General features: G+C 41.3%; 3 protein-coding genes, 1 long non-coding RNA gene and 1 other non-coding gene across 7 annotated transcripts; 1 reads left to right on the forward strand and 4 right to left on the reverse strand.

Moving 5' to 3' along the window:
• The first annotated feature begins 124 nt into the window (after window positions 1–124).
• Window positions 125–5416, forward strand: dipk1b (divergent protein kinase domain 1B). 2 transcript variants are annotated; one of them, XM_046375989.1, is made up of 5 exons: window positions 129–852; window positions 1932–2066; window positions 2634–2741; window positions 2957–3133; window positions 3301–5416. In XM_046375989.1, the coding sequence occupies exons 1-5, from the start codon at window positions 784–786 to the stop codon at window positions 4111–4113; spliced, it is 1302 nt and encodes a 433-aa protein (XP_046231945.1). In that variant the 5' UTR covers window positions 129–783; the 3' UTR covers window positions 4114–5416. The 2 variants fall into 2 exon arrangements, with proteins under 2 accessions (XP_046231944.1, XP_046231945.1); XM_046375988.1 differs by having other exon boundaries at window positions 125–2066.
• A 133-nt stretch (window positions 5417–5549) lies between these two features.
• LOC124052082 lies at window positions 5550–6890 on the reverse strand. Its single transcript, XR_006841926.1, has 2 exons — window positions 6452–6890; window positions 5550–6162 (listed from the first exon to the last, which is right to left on the reverse strand). It is a non-coding gene; the product is annotated as an uncharacterized LOC124052082 (long non-coding RNA).
• Window positions 6255–6392, reverse strand: LOC124052180. The gene has a single exon (XR_006841958.1). It is a non-coding gene; the product is annotated as a small nucleolar RNA SNORA17 (small nucleolar RNA).
• Window positions 6891–8800: 1910 nt separating the features above from the next.
• On the reverse strand, window positions 8801–10702 carry mrps2 (mitochondrial ribosomal protein S2). Its single transcript, XM_046375991.1, has 4 exons — window positions 10555–10702; window positions 10202–10321; window positions 10000–10120; window positions 8801–9743 (listed from the first exon to the last, which is right to left on the reverse strand). The coding sequence occupies exons 1-4, from the start codon at window positions 10577–10579 to the stop codon at window positions 9197–9199; spliced, it is 813 nt and encodes a 270-aa protein (XP_046231947.1). The 5' UTR covers window positions 10580–10702; the 3' UTR covers window positions 8801–9196.
• A 204-nt stretch (window positions 10703–10906) lies between these two features.
• ppp1r26 (protein phosphatase 1, regulatory subunit 26) lies at window positions 10907–20866 on the reverse strand. 2 transcript variants are annotated; one of them, XM_046375983.1, is made up of 6 exons: window positions 20633–20866; window positions 19651–19859; window positions 13869–17172; window positions 11738–11852; window positions 11449–11534; window positions 10907–11327 (listed from the first exon to the last, which is right to left on the reverse strand). In XM_046375983.1, exons 3-6 carry the CDS (start codon window positions 17099–17101, stop codon window positions 11288–11290), a joined length of 3474 nt encoding a protein of 1157 aa, XP_046231939.1. In that variant the 5' UTR covers window positions 17102–17172; window positions 19651–19859; window positions 20633–20866; the 3' UTR covers window positions 10907–11287. The 2 variants fall into 2 exon arrangements, with proteins under 2 accessions (XP_046231939.1, XP_046231938.1); XM_046375982.1 differs by lacking the exon at window positions 19651–19859.
• Between the last annotated feature and the right edge of the window lie 6069 nt (window positions 20867–26935).

The raw sequence follows: 26935 nt of genomic DNA on the forward strand, positions 1-26935 counted from the left end.
TCATTGATGTAATAAAAACATAAAAACAGGATGATGTTCTACTGCATCGCACTATGAGTTGAAGTCTTAACAGGTTATTAAGTTATTAGGCTGCTTATATGATTGTATAAGAAATGTTTTGTGTGTGTAAATATTCTCTGTACTGTTTAGGCCTCCATTCACTGGTGATAAATATGCAGGGTGTTTGCCGATGACCTGATTTTATTTCCCCGCAAGGAGAAAAGGACAGGAAGCGCGGATGAGATTTATGTCGGCGGAATAAAAACATCTCGCGGCTGAGATCCCCGCATCTTCCCCTTTAACGAAGCGCAGTGATGAGACGCTGGGCAGCAGCGGCTGTGTGCTCATCGGGTGATCTGTGTCACAATGTTGTCCAGCCTCGTCTGATGAGATAACGAAGATGCTTCTTTTACATTAATCGGATTTGCTGTTGACTCCGCGGAGGAGGATAAGGAGGAGGAAGAGGAGGAGGAGGAGGAGATCTTTCATTCTGGGCAGATTTTCTGGCCCACATGCAGCCGAAATCTGAAATTGTTCATTTTCAAGGACGCGCTCGTCATCATTTTTCTTTTCCACCGGCGAATGATTTGTGCTGGAAAATTAGATCACGAAAGCTTTTGTCTCAGTTGTGCTGAGAAGCTGAAGAAAATGACCGCATATGCTGCGATTAATAATTAGACGCTGGTTGTGGGTATTTGCGACGCATGGCGTAGGTTTTGCTTTAAGGATGTGACCAGACAGGAAACACTGGTTCCTCGCTCCGCTGCCTCCCAACAGTCGCTCATGATGCCAAGGGCTTTGCGGAGACTGGTTCACTTGGTGCTGTTCTGCCCTCTGTCCAAAGGTCTGCAGGTATGCGTGGACAGCGTCATGTCAGTCTGCTGTCCTGTGTTGCTATGACAGGGTCCTCTCGGTCCTCTAATTACCTGCATGCATGTCAAACTATCAGGGCAGCATCTGCGTGGAAGGCATCTGAGTCCAGCTCACATGGATCCAAAATAATGTCGTGAATCTGAAAAAAAAAAAAGAAAAATGATAAACTAGTCGGTATCTTAGCTGTCCTGTCAGGTTCCTCAGGCCTCCCTGGTTCAAAGTTTCATTTTATTCACGTACAGATATTTAAGTGCAATTTGGCTTCATTCAAGTACCGTATTTCACTTACTACATTAGGCCCTACTTTCACTTCTTCACGTCCAAATAGACATATTATTGATTACCATTCACCACACAACATTTATTTAACAGCTTTATGAGTTGCTTGTCACATTTTTAAAGATTTTCAGAAATTCTCATTCAAAAAACGATAAGGAATTGGAATTTTAATTTGTGGTTGCCAACCTTATTCTCGTTTGTCTTGGCTTATGGCCCTTTATTTAAGAGTCTAGTTTTAAAATGAACACAACTTTGTGCAGCTGAACTTTGTTGTGTTTTTTTACTTGTGTCCTCCTCTCATTAATAATCACACGAGCCTTCAGATTTTTGTTTGTATGTTGTGCCCCCCTCGTTTGGAACCAGCAGTCTAACTGTGTACAAAGTGATTAAAACCAGTTCCACTGTGACCAGCTGTAAAATGCTGTTTATGCATCATCACTAACAATCTTAATTAATGTTATATGTAATGATATGTCAGACACGTCAGCCATTTTTCGCCTCCTGTAGTCTACTTTTACCTTTAATACTTTAAAATATATTTTGCTTTTAATCTTGAGTATTTTTACTTAAGTGGGGTTTTGAAAGGAAAAGGAAGGCATCGATTTTTAATATGACATCACATTAATGCATTGATTTCATCACTGCATTTCATCCTGGTTTTATCCTGAGTTCAAATGAGCAGCTGTTCTTTCAGTCACTGTGGTTTAGTTTTATTTTTTACCGTCGGTTCTCACGTCTCTTTGGTTTACTGTGTTTTCTTTTCTCTCACCCTCCTAAAGACTCGGCTCCCGGCCATTAAGGTGAAGTACCTTCTGCTGGCGTGGCTGGGCATCCTCATCGCCAGCTGGGTCATCTACATGCAGTATGCTTCTTACTCTGAACTCTGCCGCGGCCACGTCTGCCATATGGTCATTGTGAGTATATTTTCTAAATACTGTCACGGTTTCATGACTTCATCTATGTGACGGGGGTTAGGAGTGCTGCTGGTCCTAACCAACGATGAAAGACTTTTTAGAATTTCTGGGTAAAAAGAAATGTAATTTGTGTAAGATGGGACAGGGATACAGTGCAAATCAATGCAGACTGGATTTGTGTTGAACCAGGAAAAAAGAAGGTGCAATGCCAAACATTTTACGAGTCACTGGGTGAAAAATAAATCCGTTTGGGTCAGCGTTCTTGAACATTTACTGATAATTTTCACCGTGTTTGAATTGACCGAGACGATCCTGTTGCAGGTGCTGCACTGAAGATGCTTATCATATAACATGCAAGATTTCAAAACAACAAAGAACATAGCAGGAAAAGTGAATGAGAGGACTGTGTTTGAGGAAGAGGATTGACTGTTGGGGATCGCTTGAGTTGGCCTCCTCATTCATGCATGAGCTTTTGATTTTGGGTTAAGATAGAGAAACCTGTTTGTCAGTCCCTCCTTCTTAAAGGACGGGACATTTAGGCAATCTGTTTCCTGTTTTCTTTTGCAGTGTGATCACTATAGAAGGGGCATAATATCAGGCTCATCCTGCAAAGCATTGTGCGATCAGAGGACTCTTACGCTGCAGCGCTGCATGTCCACCTCCTCCACACATCAGGTAAGATAAACACACACGCAGTATTACTTTCAAACCATCCACACTCACGCACACTGAAAGATTCTAATGGTCTAACCAGGAAAAGGTTTTTTTCTTTTCATTTATAGAAAGTTAACGGTTCCGCGCACTTTCTCAGCTTGTATTAAATTGAAGCCTGACAGGCATTCACGCATTTTCTCTCGTGTCTAACTGCTCTCACATCTCTGGACATGCAGGTTTACAGTGGACTGTGGAAGGAGAGACCTGTTGTGATCAAGTGCGGTATCGAGGATCCAGTCAGGACTGATGGGGCTCCAGATTCTGTACTGCGACAGGAGATGAGCTTATTTGACAAACCCACTCGTGGAACCTCCATGGATGAATTTAAAGAGATGCTGCACAGTTTCCTCAAGGTCATTTTCTCTCTGCATTTACACCATCTAAGATATACTGTATAGAGAACAGAACTTATCAACTCAAAAACTTTGTTTTAACCACATTTAAATATTCCTTGTGCAACCTGTTTTTATACCAAATTTCATTATGTAATGACCAGACTGTTTCAACCTCTTTCTTGTAGGCTAACCTTGGGGAGCAGTCATCTTTGAGCACCTTGGTGGATCGGGTCATCAACCTGGCTGATGTCAACCAGGATGGCAAAGTGTCTCTGGCAGAGGCCAAGTCCATCTGGGCTCTTCTCCAGATCAATGAGTTCCTCCTGATGGTGGCGCTGCAGGAGAAGGAGCACACCCCCAAGCTGCTGGGCTTCTGTGGAGACCTGTATGTGACAGAACGTGTAGGCCACAGCTCCCTCTACAGGCTAGAGGTGCCTCACTACCTGCAGGCTCTGGTCCCAGAGGCCCTGAGCTCCAGCCTGAACCACTGGCTCGCACCAGCCTGGCCCCGCAGGGCTCGCATCACCATCGGCCTGCTAGAGTTTGTGGAAGAAGTCTTCCACGGGTCCTATGGGAGTTTCCTAATATGTGATGCCAGCCCTCGCCATGTGGGCTACAATGCAAAGTACGACTGTAAGATGGCCAACCTGCGCAGTGTGGCCTCTGAGGCAGTTGTCCGAGGATTTTTGAGGGGGCGGCGATGTGAGACAAATGCAGACTGTACTTATGGCCGGGACTGCACAGCCACCTGTGATCGACTGGTGAAGCAGTGTAACACTGAGGTTGTACAGCCCAATCTTGCAAAGGTGTGTGTGCTGTTGCAGGATTTTCTGCTTTTTGGAGCACCCTCAGACCTCCGGGGGGATCTTGAAAAGCAGCTACGGACCTGCGTGACACTCAGCGGTCTGGCAAGCCAGATGGAGGTGCATCACTCACTAGTCCTTAACAATCTGAAGACATTACTGTGGAAGAAAATTTCTAACACTCAGTACTCTTGAAAACAGAAAGATTATCTAACTTGTACCTCTACACAATGAGTGAATTATTACATGAATATTAGTAGTTTCTGCTTATGAAGATTCGCCAAACGTTGTAGAGGCCGGTGGTTAATAATAAACACTTAACGCTTTTGCCTCTCAGTCCTGGGTTCAGTTCCTGGCTTGTGCAGGGCCTCTCTGTGCGCAGTTTGCATGTTCTTCCCAAGTCTGCGTGGGTCTCCTACGGGTGCTTTGGTTTCACCCACCATCAAAAACGTGTATGTTAGTTCAATTCTCCAGTCAGTGCCTTGGTCAAGGGCACTGACTGGAGTTGGTTCGCACGCCTTGTACAATGACTGCCTTCTTCTCCTAATCCTTAGGATGGGTTAAATGTAGAGGTTCAATTTCACTATACATTGTACTGTGTATGATTGTGTATGTGACATAAACCTGGCCTTGGCCATTTTCCCTCTGCGCTGACTGTGAAGAGCAGAAAACTGTGAAATGATAGCTGGACAGCAGGAAACAGCAGCTGATTCAGACTTACTTTTATAAAACCTCACACAAGCCCCACCGTGCTTTTATTTTACAGAGCATTATTTGTTCCATCGGTTCACAGCTGGGACACACTGGCTGCCTGAGTCGCAGGTCCTGCCTATTTATCCCGCACCATGCATACTCCTAGCAAAAATAGACCTGAAAATGATTCGCGGACATCACGCCGGCGTTACAGCAACAGACGTGACAAAATCATCAGGTGACAGCCAATATTTTTCCGTTGTGCTCACTCTCTCTGAAGGACAGTTAACAGAAATGTCATCAGCATCATTACCGATCCTTATTAAAATCAGACTTTGTGTAGAAAGATCAACCGTTGCAACGCTGCAGCGAAAACGCTTTGCAGCAGTTCAGTGACGCCGCCGTCACGCTCTGCTCGCACAGCCTGCGTGGCCCGGGCAGACATTATCCTCAGGGCACTGCCAGTGACTATATCTGTAAAATCTGTGAGTAAATAATCAGGTTTTTTTTAAATAGTTTAATAGAATATTTGTCCCTAGTAGAGGCAGGAAGTTTGACATGCTGTGATAGTTTATGTGCAAATGTAAACAGTATTGGAACATGTCTTGTGTAAAAATGCATTTCCATCTGAAGCAGTGATAAGATACGAATAATAGAAGGAATAATGCATACATAGAGTAGCACTGAAACGTCACTCCCAGTATTGATCTGATATTGATAACGTATTGAGATTGACCTGAACATACTGGACTTGTAAAGGACAATCAGACGCAATTAAACTTGAATGAACTTTTAATTCATGAATAAGATGGTTCAAGACGACTGATTTTCAACATATTGTGACTTAAATTGCATTCATCCACACTTGGTAAGCTGGTATCAGAGCAAAAAGAAGTGAAAAGTTGGAGAAGTCAGCCAGATTTTCTCATACAATTCCATCATCTTGATGTGTTTATTCATTTTACTTGTAAAATGTACAATATTAAACATTAAATGCTACAGTCTGATGTAGCCTATCTACCATTTAAGCCCACTAGTTGCCAAAGTGTATGGTTGTATTTTCTGCTCATGAATAAGTTTCTAAATGTTATAGACAGTTTATATATTTTAACTGCCTTCCTGAGGACATGGTGAAGACAAAGGCTCCCAAGATCAGATCATTTTCATATAATAATAATAATAATAATGTTTATTTTTTGAAAGTCTCTGGAATCACCCAAATAACAAAAGTAGTTAAGTGAATGTGCAGCTTTTGTGTATGGAATCCAAGCAGCAACTGAATGACTCCAAATGCCTTGTAAGCAATTATGTCTGTGACCCTCTTGGCAGGATTGCTCATTTTTAATGCTGATTTAATTTAATGATGGCTCATATAAATCAAGGGATGTCAGCATGTCGGTGTTCAAAGGCAAAGTTCACAAAGTTTTACTCTCTTGAATGTGGTGACGCATTTGTTTCAAGGTGTAGGGATGAAAAACGCTCACTTTCCAGCATTTCTTCAAAGCTTACGTACCTGCAGATGTCTTCAAATGTCAAGCCTGGGGTGCTTAACTGTGAAGACAAACCAGAATGAAGACATCTGGTTAACGTTAGAGTCCAAATTCAACAATCATTCAGTCTTTTACAAACTTTCACTAAAGTGATCTGTAGGTAAACTACCATCACTTCAAATCCCCACTTGCTGGAGGTAATGAACGCACATGATAACATAGACCTTTTATTCTCTGCCACCTTATGACAGCCTCGACACAATATCGGACCGCAACGCCTCAAGGGGCATGTTGGACGAGAGCAAAGGAAACACAGGAGTGAAAAGTGTCAAGTCAGTATGGATGCTCACCTTCGCCGGGCTACTCTGCTGCTGCACAGGTTCACCTGCTCCATCAAAGGTAGATCGCAGACGTCTATGTGATGAAGACCTTCATTAGCAGAGAAGAATCAGATGCTCAGTGTTTACTTCTAATTAACTGCATTGTCGTCCTCCCTCCTGTCTCACTTAATGATGTATTACACACTAGAATAATAGCACATGTTTGAAAATGACGATTCAAATGACATAAATGGCAGCAGTTTGCCAAATTTGGGCAAACTGAGTCCAAGTATCTGGCCCGGTTCCATACCCAAAGCCCACTAAACAGTGGCAACTGAGCTATCGTGAGCCAGTTACTTACTGTCTGCCCACTCATTGCACAACAGAGACAATGCAGTCAGAGTTGCGTCTCAAAGGGCAATTTTTAATACTCATGAATATACTTAGAGAGTACGCTTTGAACAAGACCAGTTACCATGCCCTGATCAACCAGGATCAGCCGTCCTCGTGAGGGCAAAGCCGTGCATCTTCTCGCTGTGCGCTGACCTGCATGACCAAGAGCAATCCATGAGGAGACAGGGGAGACAAGCATCCCAACGCAACATCATGAACACGGAAATATTTTTACATCCATAACATCACTACATTTGGTATCCACGAGGCACAGCTGATGGACACATGTATAAATCAGAAATGAATTCAGCCACATTACAGCCATACGCCGTGGAAACGGACCTGCTCCTTCAATTTTCTTATACTTTCATGATAATTTTGTTTGAAAATATTTGAGTTTTGAACCATTGAGAAAATAAAACAATATTCAACACTATGGGCTTTGGTTTTAACTAGTTACTCATTTTTTATTGACCAAATAACTGAATGACAAAGGATGTCTTCACCAGATGGAACAAATAGTTATATTTTTAATTTAGTTTGAAATAGTGTATGTATTTAACTGTCCCTGTTATGTAAGTTACTGCTGTGTCCCAATCATAGATTCGTAATTCAGTATATTATAGGTTACACTCATATGTCCCAGTGCCTGCAGGTAATTTTGTTTTTCCCCCATTGCTGGAAACCCCATCAAAAGTTGGCAAGAAGAATTTATTTTACTAAAACTGCAGACACGTTTAAGCAACAGTCAAAAGACCGGACTGTCAGGCTTTAAAATGCACGACAAGCCGCCCCACCAGAAAGTCTGCTAAAAGTCGGCAGGTTTGCTCAGGGTTAAGTCCGTGGTAAGATATAAAAATTAAAGAAAGTTGAAGTGAAAATTGTGATGTCATCAGCGTGAATTTGATTATACTCCAAAAGTTAAAATAGCCTGTTGCTCACCACGTGACGGGCAGCCCAACCAGACGAAAGAGTAACGTTAAATTATTTACCAAACACGGTACACAACACCTGGTATGAGGATTTATCTGTAAATAAGCAGACCGTGAAAAACACTAACAATAATACTCTAAACGTGAAGTTATCTGAACGGAAATTTCCGCGTTTATGCAGCTAAATCATGAAACGCGCGAAACTGCTGTTTCACGAGTGCCGTGACGCTCCCACAGTAACACACGACGGTTATGCACTTATGCAGTTTACAGTCACACACTCCTGCTCACCATTTTGTCCTCGCAGCAGGTTCCCTGGTGCTCAGGAGAAGATCGAGGCCGAGACGGGAAAACCTGTTGCACAACTACGGAACCCGAGAGTGGCCAAAACTCTTATGCTTCGCCAACAGCCCGAAGTGGAGTATTGGGCTTTATACCGCAGCATTTTTTAGTAGAATCACATAATATATATAACAAAAATATGTCCTTAATGAAAATTAACTAAACGTTTCATATTATATCAAATCAAGACACCAACAACTGTTTACATAACAGAAAATGACGCGAATTCCTACGACCAGCAACAGCAGCTTGAGCTAAATCGTTTGCCAGATGAACAGAAATGACTACATTGAGTCAGAATGCATATTTTGAGTCCATACTTGATTCACATAAACTGCAATACTCACATTACAGCTGCAACAATCAGTCAATTAATCCCCTGATAGAAAATCCATCAGCATCTATTTTTTTTTAAGTTGACTAACTGGTTTCAATCATCTGCTGGTCAGATGAATCAGGCAATTTGAAGATGTCACTCTGGGCTTTCATTAATTTGGTCAGATTATTACATACACTTTTTTCACAACTGTCATGTGACATGCTGCAGCACATTCAGCAATCAAACAGATGAACACTGAACTGCTGTGTCTGAATCTACTCCCACGTACTGCCATGAGCAGCGTTTTGTTAAATCTGTATCAACCACAAGGGTGCAGCATGATGGGAAGACATCAAAACAATTGGATTTAGAGTTAAAAATGTGACACAGTGATTGTATTTGAGGGGCTTTAGTTATTATGTTCTACAAACAAGTGAGCATGAATGTGAATACAAGAGTAACAAGTGCTGACAGAGAATCCATATAAATGACTGTTATATCAGTGGTGCACAACAGTTAAACTTGGATGAACCTGCTGCAACAGATTCATCTTTGACGATCTACTGTAAAAAAACAAACAAACAAAACAAAAAAAATTTAAATTAAAACCAGGCAGTTATAAGTCATAGAAACAAGATTCATTCTTAAGTCGTAACACACATACACTGTACTGTGGCGTATTTAACTCAGTCCCAAACACAAGCTTCAGAGCTTTTCCAAATGCAGATGCATGACGAAGGGGAGCAGCAGACTGTCTATTTATCAATGCATTTTTCAGAATATCTTAAGTCATGAGCTTGGGGTGGAGGGTGCTGATAGGCTGTACATTAGCTCCATCTGTCTCCTTTTGTCCTTGGCACGGTTGATAGTCATCTTGAATAAGCGACAGTAAAGCTCCACGGCAGCTGGAGTGTCATCGTTCCCGGGCACAGGGTACGTCACCAGGCTGGGGTTGCAGTTTGAGTCCACCACACCCACAGTGGGAATGTTCATCTTTGCCGCATCTCTGATTGCTACGTGCTGTTGAAACGCGTTGTTGAGAGTGGAAAGGAAGACGATGAGGTCTGGTAAGCGGACTCCTGGGCTGTACTGGATGTTGGCATTGGTAAGCAGGCCACCTTGCCAATACCGCGTGTGGGCATACTCCCCACAATCCTTCGCAGTCTTCTCCACCAGATGGCAAAACTGACGCCGGCGACTGATAAACAGTATGATGCCACCACGATATGCTATATGGGCAGTGAAATTCAGAGCAAGCTGAAGATGCTCCACAGTCTGGTCGAGATCAATTATATCATGATCCAAACGGCAGCCGTAGAGGTAAGGCTCCATAAGCCTAAGAGAAGGAGGATTAAAAACGTTAGGGTAAACAAAGTCATAAATTAAAACGAGAAATGTATTGTACATATCTGTGAGTGGGATGTTTATTTTATCCTATGCGATCACAGCAGCCTACTTCATCCCTTGTGCTGAATATTGCTTTAACGATTTGTGAACAGTTATTCAAGTGTCTAATTGTTAAGAGGCATGTAAAGAGTATGTGACCGACCTAACAATTCCCTTACAGTGGAAATTGCTTAGAAATTACCAACCTGTGCCTGCAACCCTTTTTATGGCCAAGATGGACTCTGGCGTCGAACAGATCTTTCAGTGAGAAGAGCTCCGACACACGGAAAAAGTCCGGCTTCTCGAGAGGCACGTTTAATATTTTTTCTGCAAAATGCAAAGAAAATCAGTACTGACTAAGGTGGTCTCTGATACACATGCTAGTCTTGTGTTAGTCAATTAGCTCACCTGTAAAATCCTGAACTTGGGGCAGAGGTGGTTTGACGGACTCTGCAGTAGCATAATGATGTCCACCAACACAGGAGTATCCGATTGTAACAGCCCGTGAGTGTCGTAGCCCCAGAAGGCCTGCGCATAACACACAGCTAACGGTCAAAACCTCAGACATAAACTCATCACAAGCGAGTACTGCTAGCTAACTTCTGACGTTAGCTGTAAGCTAAGTTGCTCGTTTGCCTGTTAAAATTACAAACATTAAATAAAACACTGCCACGAATATTCTACAGAGCTTTAAGATTATAACACACTGAAAATATTCTGAGTCTAACGTTACGCTACAGATGAAAAATAATTGCAGATACCTTTCATCAGCGCCCGGTTTGCCATGCTTGCTCGAGAACCACGGAAGGTCAGCCGACTGCGTCTGCGCTCGCAGTTCACGGCATGCCGTAAAGCCGTCTGTCGTAAATGTTTTCTATAAGCCTACAATACCCAGAGTATGCCCTCCCCCAATAACTTTTCATTTCCTTTGACATTTTGACTGTCATGATACTTGGCGTTTGGTATAATAAACGAAAAGAACATCAACCCACATTAATGTTATGTGTAATGTTATATGGAACAAATGTTTGGCAATAAATAGATGAAACTGGCAAAAGTCATCACTTCACCTATCTGGTCCAGGACCCTGGGTTTTAATGGATGGCAACCAACTAACGCTTTGAACAGTTAGCTTTATTCACTAGTAACACTGGGGAGAAAAATCAATAGGAAAATGTAGCAAAGTCAAATAACAGGATAACTGAGAGTTCCCAGGGTTTAGGATTTACTTCTTGGTCCAAGTCTGAAAAATGAAAAAAATGCATATAACTCTTATATGTTTTAGAGGATCTCCTTAAAAAATTAACTTAAAAAATTACAAAGGTTATTTTTTTTTTCAAATTCCAACTCAAAAAATTAAAGCCTAAACAGAAAACTGTCACCAGCTTGCATAAACAAAACAGCAAACCTGATGTAAACAAGCACTCAAAGTGCAGAGAATTATTCAGACATTCAACATTATCTACATGCATGTTTCATATCCAGAATGAAGTTTTATTCTGTTGTGTTATGGTTGATGGGTGCTTCATTTCTCCTGAAAAAACAAACAAACAACAAAAAAAACAAAACTAAAAACATTAAAGATGAACAGTGTTTTACTTTACTTGTATCATCTCTCAATGTGGAGGCAAAACCATTTGGGTCCAATCACATACCTGCTGACGGGAATGAACTGAAGCTTTCTTTTGACATGTTGCACAGACTTGTTCCGCACAGGAACACAACTGAGAGAAGGTAAATCCTGCAAGCAATGTGCAATACATATTTAATACCCTCGTGATCTGGACAACCATTCACAGACAGAAAAATATATATTCTTAGCTTTCCCTGTCATTGATGGGGTGAGAGAGATTAGCTAAAATACTACTTAATATCTGGTTTCATCTTAAATGATTCCAAATAACGAGGCAAAGCCCAACATTTCACATTTCTACATAACAGTACCTTTGGGCATTTTTTTATCTGGTACCTCCTGCTGAACATTGTGCTTCTCTCCTCTGTGGTAAGAGCTATGCAAGGTCTGAAGGTGATGCCTGGGTCAATGGCACTGGACAAAGACCTGGACAAGGCAGAGCAGGGCAGACATCAGACCAAGTCCCAGGAATTAACACCCTAAGAATTAATCCCAAAATCCATCTTCAAACCGGTCAACCTGTAAAGTGGCATGCTAGGTATTCATCCATAGGGAGGGTTACCATGATGCAAATTACTATACATTAATAAGAAAGACCCACTGTTGCCCGGATTCCACTCTTTATTACACAGACGAACTTAAAAGACACAGCAAAAGTTTTGTTTTTTTTTCTTAAAGAGTAAAAGAAAAAAAAGAAACACTTCTTACAAAATATTTACAAAACCTGGCAATGCACAGCATGTTCAGTAACCTTTTTTTGATAAACAAAAATAAATAGCCTTTTTTCAACATATGAAATTCAAGAAAACTTTTAACGTGACAAAGAAATAAACACACTAAATATCAAGATTAGCAAGACAGACGGGAGTAACTACGCGACTTCTGTGGAATATGTCATAGAGGTAATAAATCCAAGACTGTTAATAGTGGCTGTCATCAACAAATGAACTTTAACTTCCCATCTATGAGTTGAAACTGTTGAAAGCATTAAGGACACTGTGTCTGAAAAACCAATGTTACTGAGAAGATGAAGTATAATATCTCTAAGGTAGCTGAGAACAGATTGTTCCAGTACCGGCTGGCGGTTAAAATTGCTGCGAAAAAGGTGCTTATTAAGGGTCAAGCGTATAACCTGTTTTCAAAATGCCCCCTGGCTATTTCTCTTCAAGTGCAGAATTTAGGCTATGCTCAATCTGTGTGTGATAATTTTCTGGAATTATAATTATTACAAGTGTTCAGATTTGGAGCTTCAGCAACATGACATGATGGTATGAAGAGGTAAGGTAGGGAGGCACAAGGTGAGGAAGGAAATGATTGACATGTCAGTGGTAGAAATTCAGGCAGGTTTAATCCCAGAAAACAGTCTTTCGCTCAGAGTTATAGCATGATATCCAACTGCTTTTTCTGAATGTTATCACATGATTACTCAGTTCTGCATGACATTTTGATAAAAACAGTCTTATGTGTATTTTCATTATTGATTAATCAGCCCATTTTTCTCCCTTGATTTTACTCTGCCAGGAGTAAAAAAAAGAAAGAAAGAAAAACATCCATCAGCACTTCTCATATCCCAAGGTGATGTCTTCAAATGTCTTTACTATCCTATGTGATAAAGAAAAGCAGCAAATATTCCCTTCTGAGAAACTGGACCCAGCAGAAGTTTGGCATTTTTGCTTAAAAAAAATAACTAAAACAACTGATTATCAAAATAATTGCTGATTTATATTCTGTGGATTAATCAATCATTGCAGGTCTAATGGTGTTTTCAAGCACAAGTCTCTTTTATGTTTCACCAACCACTCCAGTAATGGTTCAAGTCGTGTAAAATGTGTCATTTTGATTTACTAAATGACAATAGCATTGACAATAAAGACTTTTGAGATTTTTGCTCTTTGACTTTAAGTAAATTATGGTAAAATTATGCAAAAACATGTATTTTTAACTCTCTGATTGACACTGCTAATTTGTGTTATCTAACTGGTTTATTAAAATGAAACAACCAAATTTTAAGCCTTTGAAGTTAACCATAAATCTTTATTTTGCCAGGTAGCTTTTTTTTTCTTGGTCATTCCTTGTGACATAAAATGCGAAATGTATTTAGGATGTATTTATGTCATTTTCTGCAAGAAAGTCTTCTACTCATGCAGTCTGCCTCTTGTACTAGTACTGTATTGCTTTTCAACAGTTTGATGATTTGAATCAGAGCACAAAACAAAGTTTTCGTGATGGTGCCATTATGTTACATAGCTGTATAAATGTACAAACACATTAAAAAAAATGCCTGTTTTGTTTTATTGTATCAACAAACATTCCCTTAGAGCCTATAAATGGATGAGCTTGATCGTAACCTACTTATTTATTAGTGGGGTACAATCAAGAAATTAAGTCACATTAAATTGGATTATGTTTCTATGGGACATTGTGACCAAAGGAACTACTTACAGTGTGGAAAAGCCCTGCTTCTTCTCTGGATTTTTCCTGTCGCCTGACTCATCATCTGTCTCATCTATACATTCTTCCTCTGTTCTTTCTAGATGTACATCTTTAGCTTCTATCTTCATGCTCTCGCCTTTTCTTTTTCTCTCACTTATCAAGTCCACCCTCTCCTTTCCCTCACTCCAATCCCTGCTTCGAACCTGGACATGGTTGGTCCTGTTAGATTCCAGCTCGACAAACACACTCTTGTCCTTGGGCATATGCACCATACTCTCTGTCTCTCCTTCTACAGGGCACTGTGGCCTGTGGCCAGGCGCAGGGCTTTGTGTAAAGGACAACCTTGGATGCTGCCTGGCAGTAGATGAAAGATTTAAAACAGGGGATCTGAAAGCAGTATTTACAGCTGTCTCTGCAGAGCAGGGGAAATGAGCTCTGCTGGTCCTCGCAGAGGACCAAACAGAGACTGGAGTCTGTGATTTGGGGGCGATGACCGCACTTTGAAATGGTTGAGTTGCTGATGCAGTCTTGCTGATTTTAGAAGAGGTGATATGAAATGGAGTTCGACTGAGAGTTCTCGTGTCAGTCGTGGGGAGTCCAAGGCTCTGGCGCCACTTAATTGACTCTGAGAGGGAGTGAGCACTATCAGCACTCAAAACTGGCCGAACTCTCTCCATCTGTGGGGTGGCATCCTGGACATCTCCTTTCCCAGCAACGGGCCTCCTTTGTTCAGTTCTAGCAGCCCCTGCCCCGTCTGCTGGCTCCAAAAGACTGGGGCTACTGGACTGGACTGAGGTCAGGAGTGACTGTGCACCGACAGCAGAGATGTCCGGCTGCGAGCTCTGTGGCACTGGAAGAGGCTGTCTAGTCAGAGGAGACTGTCCAGAGAGAGGACTGAAACTTTTTCTCGGAATTTCAGCATGTTTAATGTCTTCATCTTCAAGTGGGGTACAAACGGCGGCAGTGCCATTCTTTGATACATCTCCATCTTTACTTTTCTCTGCAGTGGAAACTTTGGCCTTTTCAGCCAGGAACCTTCTGATCTCTTGCTCGATGCTATCATCACTGTCTACTGAACTGCTGTCTTCATTTATCTGAACAGCATTCTCAGTACTGCACAACAACTGGGCAACTTGACCCTCAGCTGCTTTCAGTTTCTCCGTTTCATTTTCAGGTACATCATGCTCTTCACTCTTATTACTTTGTTTATGTTGTAAAACACTCATTTTAGTAAACCCAGACTTGTCTTTCATGTCATCCTTACTCTTTTTTACTTTTTTCAAAGCACTACGTTTGGAAATGAGATCAGGTTTGAACTTTTTGGTTGGCGAAGCATTTACCAGCATTGGTTCTTCATTCTTAAGTTGCTTCCTTGATTTCCTCTTTAAGTTCCTCGTTTTTTTCTTTGACTTCTTTTTTGTCTGGAGCAGGTCTTTTATAGCGCTGTCTAGGTCCTCGTCACTGTCAAGCGAGCTGCTTTTGTCTCCACCTTGCTCCCCCTTGTGTAATCCAGCCACTGAGTGCGTTTGACTTCTATGGGAAGACACCAATGGGCTCGAGTCTTTTCCATGCTCAGGTAAAGATTCCTTTATATTGTTTTCTGTTTTTGACATGTTGGAAACGCTACAGTTTTCTGCCCTGTGTTTTCTCCTCTGTGTCAAAGACAATCTTGGAAGTTTCTTTTGGGTTGCTTTCACTTCCTCCAGCTCATTTACACTGGGAGGCTCGTGAGTCGTAGTAGAGCTGGGCGGCTGTTTGTGCATTTGGGCCTTCTGCTCAAGAAACTTCCTGATTTCCTGTTCTATCCCATCTTCACTATCAATAGAGCTGCCATCACTTTCTTCAGCTGGGCAGCTGTCAGGAAGCAATGAAGATTCAGTGGGGACAGAACTGCTGAGGCCGACATTTTGATGAAAGGCTCCAGGCATAACAGTTTTTGAAATGTCCAGTATTGCCTCAGCACACATGAGCTCTGCTGTGGTATTTACCTTTGGTGGGGCAGGAGTAGGGGCAGGTTGCTCCTTGACGTTCTCTACTTTAAACAAAAGCAATCCATTTCCTTTACCCTTCGAGCTGTCTGAAAGCATGTCCTTGGATATGAAAACAGAAGAGGGAGATTTAACAGATTTCACTTCTTTCACTGTTCTGATCTTCTTCTTTCTCAGTTTGTGTTTCTTAGTGTTTTCTGCGCTTGAACTTCCAACAGCGTGCATTAATGACTTACTAAAGGGTTTCTGCTTGTGCATGAATGCTTTCAAGGCACTCTTCTCCTTGAGTTGCTCAAGCTGGTAGCTGCGAATAGCTTCTTCGATCCCGTCATCACTAGTAGAGTCAGACTCCTCATTGAATGCATGTGGAATGAAAGCATCCCTTTTGTTCTGCTGCTCTTTTTTCTCTAACTGGTATCTTTGAATTGCCTCCTCGATGCCATCATCACTACTGGAATCATCCGTGTCTTCCTCAACCTTAAATGTGAGTGGACACTTTACTTTGTTCAAGAGACTGATTGTTTTGGAGGGGCTAGTTGCCTGGTCTTTGTATAAGACTAAATTCTTGGTTGTACTCTTATCTGAATCCAATTTTCTAATTCTATTGTCATTTAGAGAGTCTTTGTGTTTGATCAACTTCTTTAGCGGTACAATAGCTGGCGCTGTGGGAGTCTCAGCTTTGACACTTTTGGGAAACTGGTTACTAGCAATCAAAAATGTATTGCTGTCAGTGTTCTGTTTGGAAATCTCAGGAACAGGTGGGTTTTTCCTTGGAATTTTAGATGATTGGAAAAAGGTGAAACATGGTTCCACCTTGCGTTTGTGATCATCCTTTTCCTTCAGATATTCCAGTATTGCCTCCTCAATTCCTCTGTCCACAGAATCATCGCTGTCAGAGTCACTGCTCTCGTGTTTGACGGGATAGGAAACTTTTCCCTGTTGGTTTTCGGTGGGACCTTTAGTTTTGGACTTGGCTCCCATGTAAGAACCTACTCCGACCTTGCAGGCTTGCCCATGACCTTGCTGTCCTGACAGCACGTTTCCCTCAATCTCATCGCCCATCTCGAATGAGGACTGGGAGCTCCTAAGGCTCTCTATGATCATCTGGACCTTGTCTGAGATAGGTGTGCCTCTGGTGGACAACTCAGCATCAGAGTCATTGAAGCCAATCGGAAGGCTATAGCCTCCTGGCGGGCCACATGCTCTCCATTCTGTAGGCGTCGCTGCGACAGGAGGTACATTCATCAAGTACATTCTAGTGAAGTAAGGGGAGGTCCTCGACCATTGGAGTGCAGCTGCCTCCGATCACGATCACATCGTTCAATCTGAAAAGAAAACAGAAACAAAGAAACAGTGACAGGCAAGTCAAACTACACTGATGATTAAAGGTGTAAAATGTTTATGCAACTCATCAAAGTATTCTGATGCCATTGATTAGTGAACTATTATTCTGTTTTCACACACCAGATTCTTTTGTAAGAGCTGTGAATGAAATAAATTATGTCCCTGAAATACTGCAAATTGATTCATCCAAAAAAAAAAAAATGTACAAACACATTCAAATTCACATTTTGTCCAACCATATACAGATGTCTTGATTTTGAATTGAATTCATTCTAGGGACATTTGAAGGATGTTTCAGGCTTTGAGTACTACTACTGACAAACACCAACACGGAGCCAGCAGGAAAATGTTAACATATAGCCATTCCTGGTTTATCTGCCCCCGTTGTCCTCTTCTCCTGACTTTAAAATTCCATTTCATTTTGCCAGTTGCCTATAATTTATTTCAACCATCAGGACCAATGAGATGATATTTCCCCTCAATGCACATCAACTTAGAAATATGATCCTCTTGCACCAAATCTGTGACTGTCTCCTCCCCTTCACTGACCCTACAGTCAGTCAGGATGGGTCAGTACTGACAGAGTCTTCCAATCAGAATACACATCTTTGCACACATCAACACATTCTGAATATAGTGCAGAAAAGACATTGTCAGTGCTCTGCTACCCTCCTGTGGTAGAACTCCATGTGACCACTCTGCAGTGCTTGTCGCAGGCTTTAAGTTAACATGTAAGATAAAATGGTGCTACATGGCACTGGGAGATTTTCTGCAGGAGTTAGTGCTTATTTATGGGGAAATTCGTGAACTTCTGGAAGACTTGAGATGATGGTGTGTACAGAATGTCCAATGAATGGCCAGCTGCTTACCCACAATAAAAGCTCAGTCTCCAACCCGTTTTGGTCCCACGTATCAGAAAAAAATAACAATTCAAGTGAGTCAACTGCATAAAAGTGACTTATCAGTCATACACTGGGCCACCAAACTTCTGGGAATCTAATAAAAAGGAAAGCAGTTAGTGATGCTGGAAGGCGTTTACTATGAAACCACAGAAGGAGGTGTCCAGTGTCACATTTAGAGAAAGAATGGCCTTCATGACAGCTCTCACAAATTATGGTAAATAACCTTAGGTCTTTCCGCTAGAGCCAAAACTATGAAGCACGCCACAGAGGCCTCCCTATGGCAAGGTTAGCCTGCTAGTGGGCCCTTGGGCAAAAACAGTCTGTGGGAAGCAGTTCTAGAGTTATAAGTTGATAAAAAGTACATTTATTTTCTTTAAATCTTGCGCTAAGTCAGAAAAATGGCAGCTGAAACTATTCCAAGTTGAGTTACCTTTTTATCATGGTGCGTATTAAATTTGAAATTAATCAAATTACCGCAAAGTAATTGCCACACAGTGGGGTTTTCTGTGCCTCTGAGGGTCTGTGGCCCTTTGGCAGAAGTCCAGTTAGTAATCCAGCCTTGGGGCTGTCCTGACTGTGAACTTAAGAATTAAATGAATTTATTCCTGCACAGATGATAAAAGAATATTCCGCTCCATCCTGACACATGGTGATATTGCACATGCTATTATCACAATTTACTTTTAAAGAATGTTGTTGACCTCTTGCACTCAGTATAAAGTACAGGCAATTTCTTGTGATACAGCTTTCTTAATAACCTTCCAGTGACTCATACTCATCAACAACCGCGACTCATACCCAAATAACAGAACTCAAACATTTCTAAATAAACCACTTTTTATTGTAGGGGTAAGAGCTTAAGTTACAGGTTGTTGTGGCAAGTCAGTCAACTGGGCTTTAATACAAATTCCCCTTCTAATTACTATATCAATTACTTCAAGTTAATTATCATGTTTATCCAATTGGATCATGTTCCATCAACATGCCATTCAGTTTCAACTCTATATTGGATGTTGTCAAAGCTCTCCTTGATGGACAGTGTGCACACATCCCACTGAGTAATGCAACACAGACTAAATATTGAACATTGTCACAACATAACTGGGCTGGGCCACTGGAGTTCAACAACTGCTGGGAAAAGTAGAGCCCTGCAAATCCAGAATTTAAAATGTAAACTTTTTTTTTTAAACTAAAGTAAAAATACATATCAGCAAAATGTGCATCATCAAAAGTAAGCTACTCCTTGTGCATAAAGAATGGCATATTTCATATTCTCATACATTTTAAGATCTTTTTACTGAAAATACTTGAAGTACAACTAACCTAAACTGGAGTTCTACAACTTGACCAAATGTAATATGTAACTTTCCGTATCATTGGGGTTGATACAAATAAGTTAAGTTTTGGACTTTGGGTGGATAGATTTCAAGTTTTGCCCTTTAAACACATAGTTCTGCTGTTTATAGATACCCGTTAAATAATTAATCTAGATTGCAGGTAGTTTGTGCTGTTACATGGAGGAAGCATAAAATCGAAAACGTTACTCCTGGTACTTACCAGACCCCGTAGATCCTGGATGGCAAATGTGGCACCTGAACCCTGTCTAAGCCTGTCCCGTGTGTAGCCCAATGTCCACAGTTAAACCCCACGACAGCCGGTACTGCGCCTCCGTGAAGAAAACAAGCCCCAGTTTGAGGAGTCGCTAAGCAGGAACCTCTGTTAGCCTCCATACCTCTAATGTAAATCCCTCCAGCCCAGCATGAAACCTGCGGGGGGAAAATGAGCAACCCGGCTATAGTCTGACATCGACAGCCAATATGCTCCGCACTTAACCACTCTCCTGGAGGATTACAACTCGGAGAACCTGATAGAAAAGTGCGAAGAAGCTACAGGAAACGAGGACGGGTCACCAACGACGCTCCGCTGAAAATGCCAAGAGGCACATAAACCGAGCAAAGAGAATATAACGTAGTCGTATGCATGCCAACTTTGTTTGACATATCATGTGTACAAAGAAAGTTTCACCGCTCACGCCAACATTAGCATTTTCTCTATTACATAACTAAGCGGGTGGTTGCGTGTATTTTCCCTTCCAGACGCTTATCTGGTTGGAAAAGAGCTAACCCCGGCTGTCCCCGTAAGCCTCTAGCGGCACGGACTGCACTGATGGCCGGCGTGCAGAGTAGGAGACTCCGCAGAGCAACCATGTTTCTCGGCGCCGGCCGTGGATGTCAGAGCCCGCCGTATTCGGTCAATAACACCGCCAAACGTTAGGTAATATACGTCAATGGCTCGATGTAAAGCATTACGGTTAGATTGGTGGTCCAAACGGACGAAATGAGGTCGAAACGGTCAAAGGATAACCGCTGCTGGTCGGCGACTTGAAAGGCACAGGCGGGCCTCCGGGCTGCTGCAGCCCCGGCATTTTCTCCGGCAAAGAAAGCCTTTGTATTGAGCCACAGCGAAACCCTCCTAGCCTCGTCTGTTTTCACACAGTTACAGCGGCCCCAACAAGACACAGCGGGCAAGTTTAACTCACCTGGATATGCCACGAAACGACCGTTATGGTAACACCGTGCTCATCGCTGCGTTGTTTGAAGGTACCAGGAGAAGCCGTCGTGGAGATATTTCGGTGTCCGTCAGCAGCTCGCACACAGCCGCCTGAAGCTCGCGCCGTCGAGTCCCCCTCCGCTCCGACTGCCGGGCGGACCAGCTTCCTTAAACCCAGAGTCCGGCCGAGCACGGACCCTTTCAAATATGGCATCAGCTTTTTTTTTCTAACCCGGAAAATATCTGTGCTCACATTTCAAATGACCAGACAATATATACAAAACACAACCGCTTGTTTATTTTATATCTATTAATGGTGCATGGATACTTTAAAACAGCTTTTTTTCCCGGGAATATATTTAAGCATTCAATAACCTCCAGAGACACTTTTTAAATAAAATGCCACAGAATTTAGCGGCAGTGTTGCCTTCTTATGAGAAAGTTTTATCTCCCACACGGTACAGTAGTTTAGTTAGATAACTCAGAAATGTGTTTTGTCTGATTAAAATCCGACACATTGTTGTGCTACAACAGCTCAAAATGGTAATTAGTTCAGGTTGGGCTTGATATTAGCTTTGCATTTAAACTTGTTCTGATATATCTGTATTATCCTTCTAAAACCAGATATGCTTATGGGTCACAGATGAGATGATAAGTCTACAATTTTTTGTGTGTATATTCAATTTGGTTCCAGGCACTGAGATTTTTCATTTCTTCAGTTAGTGTGACTCAATCTAAATTAATATCTAAATTGATTAATAATTATGAAACTTTAGAAATGTAGGTTTAAGTCTGATGCTTATCTCTCCTGCAGATACATGTCATTTAAAATTATTCTTCACATGACTCTTCAAGAAATGTCAACGGAAGAGATGCATGATTGTCACAGTAAAGGTACAATATGTAAGGATAAAACACTGATAAATTTTAGGTTAAAAAATTAAAATATTGAAATCACCAATAATTTTGTAAAGCATTCTGTTTACAAAGATAGTTACTGATGTTAAAATGCCAAACAAGTCCATTCTGTCTCAAAAAACCTCTTTGTATCTCAAGAGATGACAGTCACGATCAGATGGATTTTGATTCATCCCTGACTTCCCTCACACTCCTCTCCCCCTTCACGACCCCTCTTCCCACTTGAACCCACCACGTCTTCATAATCCCTGAAGTCAGAATCCTGGTTGGAGACACTGTAAATCCCCTTCACACTGTATTTGCTGTTTTCCAACTGGCCTCTGCTGGCCTGTGTTTGATCAGTCTTGGTCTGGCTGTGTTCACTGGGAAGCTGCCGGTTTCCTTGCCCACTTGCAGAGTTCCAGTTCTGGTGCCCATACCCGAGCCACTCCCTGCCAGCATTCCCACTGGGTCCCCAACAGCCCAGGCCTGTAAACCCCCTCCCCCTGGTGGTCCCAAGCTCCTGTGCTTGCAGTGTAAATACCAACACTCCAACAGTGCTCCAAAGTCCCATTCCAGGCACACTCGAGTCAGCTTATGGGACCACTAGCTGCATGACTGTGCTAACTAGCCAACAGCAGTTAGCAGTTTCTCTGGTGAAATGCTGCCCCCAATTGGTTTAGAGTATGAATTTTGACAGGTGGCATATTGCACCTTTGAGACAATACAACTAATGCATCTCTTTTTTGAAGGTAATATTTGTTTTTTGTCTATCCGTTTTGCTCCTGTTTATTGGGGGATTACTTTGTCAGAGGCATTTGATATAAATGTTCAGCCAGATATGTCTGAACGGCTCTATTGTAGTTCAAGAGGAAGCAACACATCAATACAAGGATATTATAGCTTGTTAATCATTAGTCAATCTGGGATACATTTAAGAAAACTTCTTTATGTTTTCAGTATTTGTTGTAATGTACAGAGTGGGCATCCTTGAAGAAAGCAGAATACCAGAAAAATGTCCTGATAAGTCGCTATAAGTTGCAGAAAATATAAACATTCTTAGTTTTTATTCATTTATAGGGATACAGAGCAGATGTGTAAGCTCTGATGCATTTCACTGTGATGCACCTGGATTGTTGTCATGGTGTCACATTGCAAACCATCGTTTCACGTGAGCCATGTTCTGTTGTCTCAGGTGGGATTTGTCCATATTCTGATGGGTTTCTTTCCAGAGTTGTTTCGGTATTCCAGTACTTCTCAAGAGGCAGTTAATTCAGCAGCATTGACAGCTTTTCCTTGTGTTTGGCCTGGATTTGCTGTTGGCCCGTCAGTGGAGTTTAGCATATCTTAGTTCATACCAGTATATTCTGTTATCTTTTGTGATATTTATGTACGCTTGTATTTTTTTTAGCATTGAGGCTGTTCCTGTTGCAGCTAATGATTACTTCATAATAATTTTGACAGAATTAGCTCCCATTATTTTTGATAACAGTCTATATGTGATGTAATATGTAATGCTGAGAGTTGTAATGTGTCAATGTGTCGAGTTCATGTAATAATTTGTGGCACCCAATATAAAGTCTCTTCACCACACCTAGTGAAAAAATACTTTACCTGACGTTATCAATGCGTTTCATGAAATCGCATTGCTCATTTGTTAAACATAAGTGACTGCAAATGAACTGTACATAAGGAAAACACACACTCACACTGTAACCTTTGTCATGATGTGCAGTGATCCACGCCATAAGAAACCAGATTCTCAGGCTGGAAGCTGCCGCAGCTCACCTTTGACATTTCACTATACCTTTTTCAGGCTGGAATTCAACTTTTCACCATCCATCATCTTCACATCCTTCATGCTTTCCTGCTTTCCTCATCTTGTGTCTTCACAATGTGACCATTCCCATGCATTTCTATTTCTCTGGCACTCATGTTTGAAATAATAAAATACATCCTTTCTCCTAAAGGTAAAAGTTGGTTCAAAATAAGATCCTAGCAGTAACATTTAAACTGCAGTACAAACTCTGGAAGGTCACTGATTGTTTAGACTTGATTCTGCAGATGTGTGTGTGTCAGTTTTTACAGATCAGTGATACTGCAAATATTTGCCATGATTCTCGTGAGCCTGTGATCACTGTGTGCTTTGTGTCTGTTTGTTGTGTTTTGATATGTTTTTTTTGTCGTTGTTGTTGTGGTTGTTTTGTGAATTTATCTGCCAATCTACTTTTATACGAAAGCCTTTTATTTTTATCTTCTGTCGCCTTGACCGGGACTCTCAGAAGAGATATTGTCTCTCAAAGGGGACCTTTCTAATGAATATAAATAAATAAGCAGATAAATAAATGATTCAAAGTCAGTTAGTTTTCTTACCCTGTGTTGCAGTGAAAATATTCCAGTTTTGTCAATGTTGCCTGGATAAACATTCCTAATAATTACCAGAGCGCAAACAGATGTAGACTATGCTACACTGCTGCTGAGTGGATCCGTATGATTAATTTTGGATCACACTTTATTTAAATAACGTTCTGACATTTAACTCATAGAACTACTGAGTGAGTATTAAAAATCACTATAATACATAATGTGTACAGAATCCCATATTATTGAGCTGTTCATAACCCTGTGAAAACAGTCTGTGGACTTTTAGTTTGTTTGTCACTGACCAAACTTTTAACTTCCTGCACAGCTGGAAAGTCGAATGAGAATGGACACTAAAATTGTAGCAGGAATCACTAAAAAAAAGGCCTGTGGAAAGTGCAGTTGGTGGTTAATGGTCCTTATATGGCATCTTACCATTTGCTGCCATTAGACATATTAATGAGTGGGACGTCTCATGAGAAGATACATTTTCATGTTGATTTGGTCCTGGTTTAACTCATCTATAGTCCATAAAAAAAGAAAAATATCCGGTGCTTTGAACACAATGAGCCAATTTATACTTTAAATTTGCTACTCTGAATAGATACTGTTTGTACTCCTCTATTCTGAGAGCAAAATTCCACATCGAAGATGCAGCTGCTTTTGCACTAATATTCTCTGCAAGAAATGAAGTGATCTGAGTTGCACCAACGGTGATGTGACCGAACAAAATTGCCCTTATTTCCTTGCGGCATGAAAGACTGGCACAAGCAGCATTACAACATAATGGTATGTGCCTGACCTTGAAATGCACTTCGGTCATTTGGTGTTTTCATTTGCATGCAAATGAGGAAGTGGTGGGCCGGTTCTTGGTACTTGGTGATAATTGAGTCTGATGATTCTCCGAAAATAGATGCCAGACAAGCACGTAATTCATTTGCTAATAAAACAAAAGGCATGATGGAAATACAAAGCAGCCTGTCTGTCTGTCTGTCTGTCTGTCTGTCTCTCCTTTTCCAAAAGCAACACTGTTGTGGGAGTTCAGCCATGGAGGCAGAAAAAAGAAAGATTTCCAAAGTGAAAAAAGAGGTTCAGCACCATGGACAGCAACTCCGCTCCCTCCAGCCTCGGTGGGGAGGTAGTATGGAAACATCCGAGAAGTTAATTCAACTTTCTTCCATCAAAACACATCATTGTGTATCCTTAAGGGCTCACAAACACTTTGTTTGTATTTTCTCAACTTTACAAAACATTTGCAAAGCCTTACAAATGTTTGGCACATGATAGAAACATTTCTCTAAAGCACCAACAATCTTTAGAAGTTCTACAGGATGCTGTTCATCTTTCCTGTCCTGTGCAGAAAGATATATAGATAAATACTGATGTTGGCAACAGTAAAATATTGCTCAGGAATGTATAAACAAGACTAGATTGTGTAGTAAATTGAAAGGATGATGCTGAAGGTTTTTTTGAAGGTTTGATTTTCTGAGTTTTTCTGTCTTTTTTGGATGCTAACAGAAGCTTGATTTCTTACAGAACAAAGCATGACCCCAAAACAGAGGAAAGAGGCTGAACAACCATGGGAGACTGCGAATCTCAATCTGCACTATAGAAGAATTATCAGTCGTCTATTTATGTAGTTAGACTATTTTTAAAAAACAAAACAGTAGCAGTAACTAGAAGCAGTTTCCTGGACAGGCCATGAATTAAAACACAATGTTAGTGTTAATCTAAAACAGCTAATGCTGCCTTAATAAGTGACTGTCTGACATTTTATGAGGATAATTAGTTACTGAGTGGGGATTCCAGGAAAAAATGAAACTGCATAAATTTGTACCATCTCTTTGTGTACTTGTTCAGAAATGAGCCTGAGAGTTCTCATAAAAACTGGAATGGATCACATGAAGTCCATCATTTGGAACAGCTGGAGGAGTTAAAACAGACAGTGACAGCCCAGATATAAAAACAATGATTGCTGGTTTTCCTGGCATATACCACCAGATGGCAGTGTAGACATGTATAAAAGAGACACAATCTACTTTGTCAATCATTTGGTTTTATTAACAGCCATACAGGACAAGCACAGTCTTAGATGTTCTCAGTGTGAGGATGGATCAAATGAAAGTGATGAAAAAAATATATCAAATGTTTTATGGTGTTAATGTAACTCACAAAACCACAGAATAAATATATTAATGAAGATGCTCTCAGTATAAGTCAGTGGGTAGGGGTGTGTGTGTGTGTGTGTGTGTGAAAGGATTCTTTCATTGGTTTTTCTTGGCTCCACATTTCATTTTCACATTCTGTCTGGAGGAAGAACAGAAAGCTCCTCTCGCATGCTTCGTTTGTAGCTCAGTGTGGGTCAGTCATAATAAATTGGGTTGAACTACAGCAGACTGACTCCTTTTCTGCTATCTATAACACACTTTATGCACTCTATGTGAGACAAGACCCAGTGCGTGTAACCACATGGTACACTGAACTAAGCTCTAAACCAGTCAGCTATTCGTGTTCAACAGAGTTACAGCACCAAGATGCACCGTCAGCCCCTGCAGTCTGTGACATCTTTTAATACATGAAAACTTTTCCATCTTCAGTGTATTTCTTTCTGTAAAACCTCCAATAAGAAGTTGAATTTCTCAAAGGAGACATTTAGTGTTATAGTAGTCATAATTCATGTCGCGTTGCTACTACAGGGGGCAGCAGAGACCCACTATGGAGCTTCAGTTTCTTTCTTTGCAGTGCTTGTAGTATTCAAATGAGAGAAACTCAGCATGGTAACAGCTTTAATTACAACACAAAGTTCGGTCTTAATTTGTCTCTTCTCATTCTGCATCATCTCCTTAGATGAGCTTTGACAACCTCACATGATGGCTGATGCCTATTAACCAGAATGAAACTGATCCAGAGCTTGAAATGTCAACTGGCAGGGCCATTACTTTTGTTAATGCGCCTGTCAGGAACCAAAAGTGCACACGTCTTGGTAGCATGCGGTCTGGGAAAGGAAGATCCTGCAAGTTCAAATGGAGGCGAG

The sequence above is a fragment of the Scatophagus argus genome, chromosome 20, assembly GCF_020382885.2.
Source record: "Scatophagus argus isolate fScaArg1 chromosome 20, fScaArg1.pri, whole genome shotgun sequence".
NCBI lineage: Eukaryota > Metazoa > Chordata > Actinopteri > Scatophagidae > Scatophagus > Scatophagus argus.